General features: G+C 35.9%; 1 protein-coding gene across 5 annotated transcripts in view; it reads left to right on the top strand.

Annotated features, from left to right (window-relative positions):
- The window catches only part of tom1 (target of myb1 membrane trafficking protein), a 36,869-nt gene that overhangs the window by 7,928 nt on the left and 16,441 nt on the right, over positions 1 to 12,500 (top strand). For 3 of the 5 annotated variants that reach the window (XM_062036383.1, XM_062036384.1, XM_062036382.1), the window contains exons 2-6: positions 2,582 to 2,666; positions 2,763 to 2,841; positions 6,779 to 6,928; positions 7,023 to 7,157; positions 7,246 to 7,368. In XM_062036383.1, the coding sequence (XP_061892367.1) occupies positions 2,582 to 2,666; positions 2,763 to 2,841; positions 6,779 to 6,928; positions 7,023 to 7,157; positions 7,246 to 7,368 (572 nt within the window). The remainder of the gene's footprint in view (positions 1 to 2,581; positions 2,667 to 2,762; positions 2,842 to 6,778; positions 6,929 to 7,022; positions 7,158 to 7,245; positions 7,369 to 12,500) is intronic. The other 2 variants (XM_062036386.1, XM_062036385.1) reach the window with 1 other exon arrangement.

Here is a 12,500-nt window from a genome sequence, read left to right as displayed (position 1 = left end):
CGGCTAGCGTCGGCTAGCGCGTCTGCTATCCAAGTCAAAGTCCTCCTGGTTGTGTTGCTGCAGCCAGCCGCTAATACACCGATCCCACCTACAACTTTCTTCTTTGCAGTCTTCATTGTTCATTAAACAAATTGCAAAAGATTCACCAACACAGATGTCCAGAATACTGTGGAATTTTGAGATGAAAACAGAGCCTTTTTGTATTGGATTCAATGGTGTCCGAATACTTCCGTTTAACTCTTGACGTCACGCGCATACGTCATCATACATAGACGTTTTCAAGCGGAAGTTTCGCGGGAAATTTAAAATGTCACTTTATAAGTTAACCCGGCCGTATTGGCATGTGTTGCAATGTTAAGATTTCATCATTGATATATAAACTATCAGACTGCGTGGTCACTAGTAGTGGCTTTCAGTAGGCCTTTAAGGTTAAAAAAAAAAATCTATATATATTGTATTGGTTTAAAAAATGTAAAATATCAAAATGGTCCCCGAATGTCTTGATTTTTCAGCGTGCGGCCCTCGGTGTAAAAAGTTAGGACACCCCTGTTGCACACCTAATGACTTATTATCTATTTGTCCAATTAAAGCTGAAATATTCTTACTACTCCACCGTATTTTAAAGTTGTTTCTATTGCCCAAGACCTATATTACTTAAGCTGCATCTATTACCTCGTGCTTATGACACTTTTCAGCTCCTCCTCTGGATGGTGAAAGCACAATAAGGTTACCTGACACCCATAGAGGGAGTGATATCCAATATTGTCACAATGACTCAAAAGGCATATGTTGATGTAGGTTTTGGTGCCATTTTGCAATTTTTATTGTTCAAATAAGTATTTTGAATCCTCGACATCTGCTATCCAGTCTCACATAGATATGAGATAAGTGTGTGTGTGTATATATATATATATATATATATATATATATATATATATATATATATATATATATATATATATATATATATATATATATATATATATATATATATATATATATATTAGGGCTGCAACTAACGATTAATTTGATAATCGATTAATCTGTCGATTATTACTTTGATTAATCGATTAATAATCGGATAAAAGAAACAAACTACATTTCTATCCTTTCCAGCATTTTATTTAAAAAAAACAGCATACTGGCACTATACTTATTTTGATTAATGTTTCTCAGCTGTTTGTAAATGTTGCAGTTTATAAATAAAGATTTATTTTAAAAAAAATCGTTTTATTTTTATTTTTTATTTTTTTAAAAGCCTATGCGCATAGCATAGATCCAATGAATCGATGACTAAATTAATCGTCAACTATTTTTATAATCGATTTTAATCGATTTAATCGATTAGTTGTTGCAGCCCTAATATATATATATATATATATATATATATATATATATATATATATATATATATATATATTAGTTGCAGCCCTAATATATATATATATATATATATATATATATATATATATATATATATATATATATATATATATATATATATATATATATATATATATATATATATATATATATTAGGGCTGCAACTAACGATTAAATTGATAATCGATTAATCTGTCAATTATTACTTCGATTAATAATCGGATAAAAGAAACAAACTACATTTCTATCCTTTCCAGCATTTTATTTAAAAAAAACAGCATACTGGCACTATACTTATTTTGATTAATGTTTCTCAGCTGTTTGTAAATGTTGCAGTTTATAAATAAAGATTTATTTTTAAAAAATAAAAAATATTTTTTTTTTTTTTTTTTTTTAAAGCCTATGCGCATAGCATAGATCCAACGAATCGATGACTAAATTAATCGTCAACTATTTTTATAATCGATTTTAATCGATTTAATCGATTAGTTGTTGCAGCCCTAATATATATATATATATATATATATATATATATATATATATATATATATATATATATATATATATATATATATATATATATATATATATATATATTAGTTGCAGCCCTAATATATATATATATATATATATATATATATATATATATATATATATATATATTAGGGCTGCAACTAACGATTAAATTGATAATCGATTAATCTGTCAATTATTACTTCGATTAATAATCGGATAAAAGAAACAAACTACATTTCTATCCTTTCCAGCATTTTATTTTAAAAAAACAGCATACTGGCACTATACTTATTTTGATTAATGTTTCTCAGCTGTTTGTAAATGTTGCAGTTTATAAATAAAGATTTATTTTTAAAAAATAATTTTTTTTTATTTTTTATTTTTTTTTAAAGCCTATGCGCATAGCATAGATCCAACGAATCGATGACTAAATTAATCGTCAACTATTTTTATAATCGATTTTAATCGATTAGTTGTTGCAGCCCTAATATATATATATATATATATATATATATATATATATATATATATATATATATATATATATATATATATATATATATATATATATATATATATATATATATATATATATATATATATATATATGATATGTACTATAACACAGATATAAATAAAAAGATAGAAGTGACTAATGTTGAATTATTCATGTCTCTCACAGAGAGTGCAACCAGCTCCAGCCTGCCCACAGAAGACTGGTCTGTGAACATGGAGATCTGTGACATCATCAACAACTCAGAGGAAGGGTGTGTGTGTGTGTTTGTGGGCATGTGTGTGTTGTCTCATATGTTACAAGCGTGTCGTTGCGCTTGTCTGAAAGGTGAACAAATATTTCATTCCAGGCCCAAAGATGCTGTCAGAGCCATAAAAAAAAGGATTGTGGGAAACAAGAATTTTAAGGAGGTCATGCTGGCACTCACAGTGAGTGTTTACACACACACACACACACACACACACACACACACACACACACACACACACACACCAACCAGTGTGCTCCACAGATTGGTTGGTGTGTCATCCTATAATTTTGCATAATTAAGTATGACGCATGTCATTTTTATAAAGGCTAAAAAAATAAAATAATGGGCATATATTTAAAGACATTATATCTTTTTGCTGTGTTTTTCATTTTGGTTATCAATCACGGTTTCATGATCAATTTAATCTTAAACGGTTCTATTAACCGTCAGGAGTTCTACCACGGTTTATCATTAATAATCGTTACATCCCCACTTTCCTGTATCATTTTTTTGTAATGTTTTTTGCAACAACATTTTCCTGGTGGCTGGTGATGGGTATTGTTCACTTTTGAACCGATGTGGTACCACTTCATGGTACCTGGGAATCAATACCAGAACTTAAGGGTACCAATTTTTGCTACTTTTGTTTGTATTAATAAATATATAAAACATTTTGATAATAAAATCTCATTTTAATTGCAACATTCAAAAATTAGCTTTTGTTTCATTATCACATTTCTGAGTCTTACTTGCAAGCATGACATTAATTAGCAATTACAGTTGACGTTAGATGGCAATAGTTTATAGTTTTTATTTTTGTTATTTTTTGTTGCTCCATAAAAAGTGTTAATACTAACTGTTTGATTGTAATGTGTATCATCTTAGTTGTAGTTGTCGTTAAAAAATTTGGAGGTGTTTAAATCGCCATGTAAAATCGCTAATGCTAATCAACAGCATGTCAGTAGCAAATCCAAAGTATGTTAGCGTCAAGCTAGCGCATTTTGGGAAAAGTGGAGTCTCAATTACAGTTGCAAGTCCAAGGTGTTAGGTGGCAGTAGGAGGAGTTTCAATCGCCATGTAAAATTGCTAATGCTAATCACTAGCATGTCACTAGCGAATCCAATGTATATTAGCATGCGCATTTTTGGAAAAGTGGAGTCTCGATTACAGTTGCAAGTCCAAGGCGTCAGGTGGCAGTAGTGTACAGTTTATGGTGTGTTGGCAAGTCAGTTTACTTTTTGCTGTCGAGTCTTTCGTTGTGCCCAAAAAGTGTTAATACTGTAAGTATTGTACGTATTACGCACCAGCTGTATGGTTGTAATGTGCATCTTAGTTGTAGTTTTCGTTAACAAATTTGGAGGTGTTTAAATCGCCATGTAAAATCGCTAATGCTAATCAATAGCATGTCAGTAGCAAATCTAATGTATATTAGCGTCAAGCCAGTGCATTTTTGGAAAAGTGGAGTCTCGATTACAGTTGCAAGTTCAAAGCGTTAGGTGGCAGTAGTGTACAGTTTATGGTGTGTTGGCAAGTCAGTTTACTTTTTGCTGTCTGGTCTTTCGTTGCGCCCAAAAAGTGTTAATACTGTAAGTATTGTTTGTATTACGCACCAGCTGTGTGATTGTAATGTGCATCTTAGTTGAGGTTTCCGTTAACAAATTTGGAGAAGTTTCAATCGCCATGTAAAATCGCTAATGCTAATCAACAGCATGTCAGTAGCAAATCCAAAGTATGTTAGCGTCTAGCTAGCGTATTTTGGGAAAAGTGGAGTCTCAATTACAGTTGCAAGTTCAAGGCGTTAGGTGGCAGTAGTGTACAGTTTATGGTGTGTTGGCAAGTCAGTTTACTTTTTGCTGTCGAGTCTTTTGTTGTGCCCAAAAAGTGTTAATACTGTAAGTATTGTTTGTATTACGCACCAGCTGTATGATTGTAATGTGCATCTTAGTTGTAGTTTTCGTTAACAAATTTGGAGGTGTTTAAATCGCCATGTAAAATCGCTAATGCTAATCACTAGCATGTCAGTAGCAAATCCAAAGTATGTTAGCGTCTAGCTAGCGTATTTTGGGAAAAGTGGAGTCTCAATTACAGTTGCAAGTCCAAGGCGTTAGGTGGCAGTAGTGTACAGTTTATGGTGTGTTGGCAAGTCAGTTTACTTTTTGATGTCGAGTCTTTCGTTGTGCTCAAAAAGTGTTAATACTGTAAGTATTGTACGTATTACGCACCAGCTGTGTGATTGTAATGTGCATCTTAGTTGAGGTTTCTGTTAACAAATTTGGAGGAGTTTCAATCGCCATGTAAAATCGCTAATGCTAATAGATAGCATGTCAGTAGCAAATCCAAAGTACGTTAGCGTCTAGCTAGCGTATTTTGGGAAAAGTGGAGTCTCAATTACAGTTGCAAGTCCAAGGTGTTAGGTGGCAGTAGTGTACAGTTTATGGTGTGTTGGCAAGTCAGTTTACTTTTTGTTGTCTCGTCTTTCGTTGCGCCCCAAAAAGTGTTAATACTGTAAGTATTGTACGTATTACGCACCAGCTGTATGATTGTAATGTGCATCTTAGTTGAGGTTTCCGTTAACAAATTTGGAGGAGTTTTAATCGCCATGTAAAATCGCTAATGCTAATAGATAGCATGTCAGTAGCAAATCCAATGTATATTAGCGTCAAGCTAGTGCATTTTTGTAAAAGTGGAGTCTCAATTACAGTTGCAAGTCCAAGGTGTATCTTAGTTGTAGTTTTTGTTAACAAATTTGGAGGAGTTTAAATCGCCATGTAAAATCGCTAAGGCTAATAAATAGCTTGTCAGTAGCAAATCCAATGTATATTAGCGTCAAGCTAGTGCATTTTTGTAAAAGGGTAGTCTCGATTACAGTTGCATGTCCAAGGCGTCAGGTGGCAGTAGTGTACAGTTTATGGTGTGTTGGCAAGTCAGTTTACTTTTTGTTGTCTCGTCTTTCGTTGCGCCCCAAAAAGTGTTAATACAGTAAGTAATGTACTTATCACGCACCAGCTGTTTGATTGTAACGTGCATCTTCATTAGAAAATTACGAGGTGTTGAAATGGCCATGTAAAATTGCTAATGCTATCGAGTAGCACGTCAATCGCAAATCCAATGTATGCTCGCATTACTTTATTTGCAGTTTGGGCAATTTTTTTGGAGTCAATTTCTTCGTTGGCGTCGAACATTGCAACAGGTAGTTTGGCCGAGTCTGCTCTCAGTGCTGCTGGAGTGATCACAAAGTAAATGAACACCAGGGAATAAAACACTGGTCAATCCCAAGTTCTTTTGGATGACATATATGTTGAGTAAAAAGGACCCCAGAGCCAGAATTGTACAATACCACGTTTTAGTTCAGGACAATAGCATCTGCAAGCGAGGTCTAAATCTTAACAAAAAGAGTTAGCTTATGTAGGAGCAAAAACAACCCCTCTCGCTCAGAAAGGAGCGCAGCTGCTTCTTCAAAACAGATAAGGAACTGGCCAAAACAGCTCTGTGGGCCGACAAACCGGAGCCCTTAAGACAAAACATAGAGTTTACTAGCGGACATGAGATAAAAGCAAGGAGGTCACGAGAAGACATGAGAAAATACTAGCTGCTTTAAACATGACTTGCTTAAAGGCCTACTGAAAGCCACTACTAGTGACCACGCAGTCTGATAGTTTATATATCAATGATGAAATCTTAACATTGCAACACATGCCAATACGGCCGGGTTAACTTATAAAGTGACATTTTAAAATTCCCGGGAAATATCCGGCTGAAACATCGCGGTATGATGACGTATGCGCGTGACGAAGTCCGAGTAACGGAAGTTATGGTACCCCGTTGAATCCTATACAAAAAGCTCTGTTTTCATTTCATAATTCCACAGTATTCTGGACATCTTTTGCAATTTTTTTAATGAACAATGAAGGCTGCAAAGAAGACAGTTGTAGGTGGGATCAGTGTATTAGCAGCGGACTACAGCAACACAACCAGGAGGACTTTGTTGGAGCGCTAGCCGCGCTAGCCGCCGACTTCACCTTGACTTCCTAAGAACACTGAAAAATATCTCACTCTCACAGCACCTTCGCCCTCTTATTGTTGGCAGTGTGTGATGACATAAGTCTTGCCCCCAGGTGCTAGAAACCTGCGTGAAGAACTGCGGACACAGGCTTCACATCCTGGTGACCACAAGGGATTTCACCGAAGGGGTTCTGCTCCGCTCCATCATCCCCAGGAACAACCCTCCCCTCATCGTGCACGACCGAGTGCTCGGCATCATACAGGTACAAGTGTAGTCGTACAGGTACAGGTGTAGGGCGCGGCTCTTCTCTGCTCCATTGTTACCTGCCGGTATTCTGCGGTCGTCCTCCTTTCAAGGCGTGGGCCGACGCATTCCGGAGCTCGCCCGACCTGACAGGTGTGGTGGCCGTGTACGAAGACCTGCGCAGGAAAGGACTGGAGTTCCCTACCACAGAACTGGATGGCTACATCCCGGCCCAAGCCCCCAAAAGGGTACACACACACGCCTCTCCCCCTCGCTGCGGTCTGGTCTGTGGTCAACCTCTTCTTTCGGGTCTTTTCTGTGCTCTTTGCTTGACAGACCTCGCCTCAAAACGGGCCTGTCGTCGCTACGCTGCTCTCTTCCAAACCCCCCCTAAACCCGCCCCAGACTCTCGAGCTAAAACACACGCTAAACGGAAGTGAGGCCTTCACTCCCAACCAGGTGATGGACTTTGCTGCACTTGTTGCCCCTTCACAGTACACTAGACCCCCGCCTATTTGTGGTTCCAGTCGTTTTTTTTATGTTCCTAGTAAGCTAAATAGAAAGAACAACGTTCCCTCTAAGGTTAACCCTAACCCTAACCCTGCGCAATTGCGCCCTCTGCGCACAGCAAATCTATGCCGCGCACAAAATAAAATCCAATCTGAACTGTAAACAAAACCGAGAAGATTCCCGCGGAAATGTTGATGGGCCTGCTATTTGTGCCCTGGACCTCTGGACGGGGGTCGTCGGAAGCCGCCGTAATTTGAAGATGGTGCCGAGTGTCTGAATCTGTGCGTTTTAGGTGTACGGTAACTGTACAAAATGAGCTACAGAGCTAGCCTAAAATGTTGACATGCGCACATTAACTTAGCATGTGTGCAAAAGGCCGGCGTGCTAACAGTTAGCATGTCTCACATTTCAAGTAAGACGGCTGTAAGGTGTATGGCTGCGGAAATAGAGAAAAGTGTCAAATTAGATGAAAAAGTTAGTATGCTTAAGTTAGCTTGCTAGCATGCTATCGTTTGCATGCCAACAGTTCACAAGTGTCACGTACCAAGTTATGTGACTCTGGGGTAAACGGTTGCAAAACTAGCTTGAAAGGTTAGCATGCTAGCTAGCTAACGTTAGCATGCTATCAGTTAGCATGTGTCACATACCAAGTTATATGACTGTAAGGTGTATGGCTGTCCAATTATAAGAAAAAAAAGTAAAGTCAGCAAAAAAAAGTTAGCATGTTAACATTAGCATGCTAGCAGTTGACAAGTGTCACATACCAAATTTTATGACTCTAGGGTAAACGGTAGCAAAATTAGCTCAAATAGTTAGCACTTTAATCATAGCATGTTAACGTAAACATGCTAACAGTTAGCATGTTTCCCATACCAAGTTATATGACTGTAAGGTGTGTGATTACGGAATTAGAGAAACAAGTTTAATATTAGTTGAAAAAGTTAGCATGTGAATGTTAGCATGCTAACACATACCGTGGCATATGACTCTTAAGGTATATGGCTGTAGAATTGGAGAAAAAAAGTGTAAAATTAGCTACAAAAACTAGCATGCTAATGTAAGCATACTAGCATGCTAACCTAAACATGCTAACAGTTAGCATGTGTCACGGACCAAGTTATATGACTGGAGTAAACGCTTGCAAATTTAGCTTCAAAAGTTAGCATGCTAGCTAAAACGTTAGCATGCGCACATTAAAATGCTAACACTTAGCATGTGTGCAAACGACGGCATGCTAACAGTTAGCATGTCTCACATTTCAAGTAAGACGGCTGTAAGGTGTATGGCTGCGGAAATAGAGAAAAGTGTCAAGTTAGCACGTGAATGTTAGCATGCTAACAGGTAGCATGTTTCACATACGATGTCATATGACTCTTAAGGTGTATGGCTGCGGAATTGGAGAAAAAAAGTGTAAAATTAGCTACAAAAACTAGCATGCTAATGTAAGCATACTAGCATGCTAACCTAAACATGCTAACAGTTAGCATGTGTCACGGACCAAGTTATATGACTGGAGTAAACGCTTGCAAATTTAGCTCCAAAAGTTAGCATGCTAGCTAAAACATTAGCATGCGCACATTAAAATGCTAACACTTAGCATGTGTGCAAACGACTGCATCTCACATTTCAAGTAACACAGCTGCAAGGCGTATGGCTGCGGAAATAGAGAAAAGTGTCAAATTAGATGAAAAGGTTAGCATGTGAATGTTAGCATGCTAACAGGTAGCATGTTTCACATACCATGTTATATGACTCTTAAGGTGTATGGCTGCGGAATTGGAGAAAAAAGTGTAAAATTAGCTAAAAAAAAATTAGCATGCTAACCTAAACATGCTAACAGTTAGCATGTGTCACGGACCAAGTTATATGACTCCGGAGTAAATGCTTGCAAATTTAGCTCCAAAAAGTTAGCATGCTAGGATAAAACGTTAGCATGCGCACATTTAAATGCTAACACCTAGCATGTGCGCAAACGACTGCATGCTAACAGTTAGCATGTGTCACATTTCAAGTAACACGACTGTAAGGTGTATGGCTGCGGAAATAGAGAAAAGTGTCAAGTTAGCATGTGGATGTTAGCATGCTAACAGGTAGCATGTTTCACATACCATGTTATATGACTCTTAAGGTGTATGGCTGCGGAATTGGAGAAAAAAAGTGTAACATTAGCTACAAAAATTAGCATGCTAATGTAAGCATATTAGCATGCCAACTTAAACATGCTAACAGTTAGCATGTGTCACGGACCAAGTTATATGACTCTGGAGTAAACGCTTGCAAATTTAGCTTGCTAGCCTAAAACGTTAGCATGCGCACATTAAAATGCTAACTCTTAGCATGTGTGCAAACGACGGCCTGCTAACAGTTAGCATGTCTCACATTTCAAGTAACACGGCTGTAAGGTGTATGGCTGCGGAAACAGAGAAAAAAAAGTGTAAAATCAGAGGGAAAAGTTAGCATACTTAAGTTAGCTTGCTAGCATGCTATCGTTTGCATGCTAACAGTTAACAAGTACCAAGTTATACTTATGTTCTGTAGGATTTAGCAATGCGACTGTGAGTGACAGGTGACGACAAGCGGTCCTTACATATACTGTACACCAGGGGTCACCAACCTTTTTGAAACCAAGAGCTACTTCCTGGGTAGTGATTAATGCGAAGGGCTACACACTTAAATAAATTGCCAGAAATAGCCAATTTGCTCAATTTACCTTTAACTCTATGTTATTATTAATAATTAATGATATTTACACTTAATTGAACGGTTTAAAAGAGGAGAAAACACAAAAAAAAATGACAATTAAATTTTGAAACATAGTTTATCTTCAATCTCGACTCTTTAAAATTCAAAATTCAACCGAAAAAAAGAAGAGAAAAACTAGCTAATTCGAATCTTTTTGAAAAAATTAAAAAAATAATTTATGGAACATCATTAGTAATTTTTCCTGATTATGATTAATTTTAGAATTTTGATGACATGTTTTAAATAGGTTAAAATCCAATCTACACTTTGTTAGAATATATAACAAATTGGACCAAGCTATATTTCTAACAAAGACAAATCATTATTTCTTCTAGATTTTCCAGAACAAAAATTTGAAAAGGAATTCAAAAGACTTTGAAATAAGATTTAAATTTGATTCTACAGATTTTCTAGATTTGCCAGAATAATTTTTTTGAATTTTAATCATAATAAGTTTGAAGAACTAATTCACAAATATTCTTCGTCGAAAAGACAGAAGCTAAAATGAAGAATTAAATTAAAATGTATTTATTATTCTTTACAATAAAAAAAATAAATGTACTTGAACATTGATTTAAATTGTCAGGAAAGAAGAGGAAGGAATTTAAAAGGTAAAAAGGTATATGTGTTTAAAAATCCTAAAATCATTTTTAAGGTTGTATTTTTTCTCTAAAATTGTCTTTCTGAAAGTTATAAGAAGCAAAGTAAAAAAAATGAATGAATTTATTTAAACAAGTGAAGACCAAGTCTTTAAAATATTTTCTTGGATTTTCAAATTCTATTTAAGTTTTGTCTCTCTTAGAATTAAAAATGTCGGGCAAAGCGAGACCAGCTTGCTAGTAAATAAATACAATTTAAAAAATAGAGGCAGCTCACTGGTAAGTGCTGCTATTTGAGCTATTTTTAGAACAGGCCAGCGGGCTACTCATCTGGTCCTTACGGGCTACCTGGTGCCCGCGGGCACCGCGTTGGTGACCCCTGCTGTACAACAATATTCGTCAAACAAAAATTTTTTTCCAAAAAAATACGAAAATTTTTTAGATGCTTTAAAGAGGACATCACTTCCATCGATCACTTTTACGGAGCAAAAACATTTTATTTTCGGCCATAAGCACAAAACCCTATTTTTTTAAATTTTATTGCATTTTTAGGGTTTTTTGTGGGTTTGTCCGTTCAAGGTCTTAGAAGGCAAACCCAGGAATAACGGGGATCTACTGTCATACTCACACCTCCCTTAACCATCTACTTATGTGGGACATGCTGTCATGACAAACTGGAAATATGGGACGTATGGTATTGTAATTGTTGGCATGTTGGAAATCAACTAACACCACAAGCATAATTTGGGCTACGTTCACACAAAGCATTGGTGTTGAAAACAAAACAAAAAGTCCTCCATCCTTCTTACAAACAATATTCATCAGCTGTCATTCGAATTTTGGCCAATCCGACAGCAATTCAATGTACTTTATCTTTAAAATCTGCGTTCATTAGTACATGATTTAGCTCGTGTCCTTTTTTGAATTGCACGTGCAAATATTGAAATATTGTGTTGACATAGTTACACTTTCAATAGCACTCCCCATAAATAAATGTAAAAATGATGGTTGATACATGCGATCGGTATGTTTTATTTACATACCTTAATTGTTTCCAAACGGTGCCTGTAGCACGGCTGATCAAACAAACCAAAAGTCACTTTCATGGACCCACTAGCTGCGGAGGCTAGCTCTCAAATCAGCTAAACAGAGTCGATAACTCCACGGTGACCTTTTGGTGAATTTACGAAAACAACACAAAAAGAATGCCTAAGTTAATAAAAATGCTAACGACGCTAGCTTCATTACATTACGATAGCACGGACAAACATGCGCAAAAACACTCCTACAGACATCACACATGGGACGCTTTAGTAAGTAAGATTTGTTTTAGTTATATTGTAAAGCTTACAAATAGAAAGGCTAAACATGTTACACACAGAGAGCACGCTTGGAGTTAGCATGCTAATTAGATTTTCTAATTAATCGCGATTAGGGCTGCAACTAATCGATTATAAAAATAGTTGGCGATTAATTTAGTCATCGATTCGTTGGATCTATGCTTTGCGCAGAGGCAATTTTTATTTTTATTTTTAAAAAAATGTTTATATACAGTATATATATATATATATATATATATATATATATATATATATATATATATATATATATATATATATATATATATATATGCACACACACACACACACACACTGTTATATATATATCAGTGTATGTATGTGTGTATATATATATGTGTGTGTGTGTGTGTGTGTGTGTGTGTGTGTGTGTGTGTGTATA

This window comes from Entelurus aequoreus, linkage group LG25, assembly GCF_033978785.1.
Source record: "Entelurus aequoreus isolate RoL-2023_Sb linkage group LG25, RoL_Eaeq_v1.1, whole genome shotgun sequence".
Taxonomy (NCBI): Eukaryota; Metazoa; Chordata; class Actinopteri; order Syngnathiformes; family Syngnathidae; genus Entelurus; species Entelurus aequoreus.
This window is presented reverse-complemented; position numbering and strand designations above follow the sequence as displayed.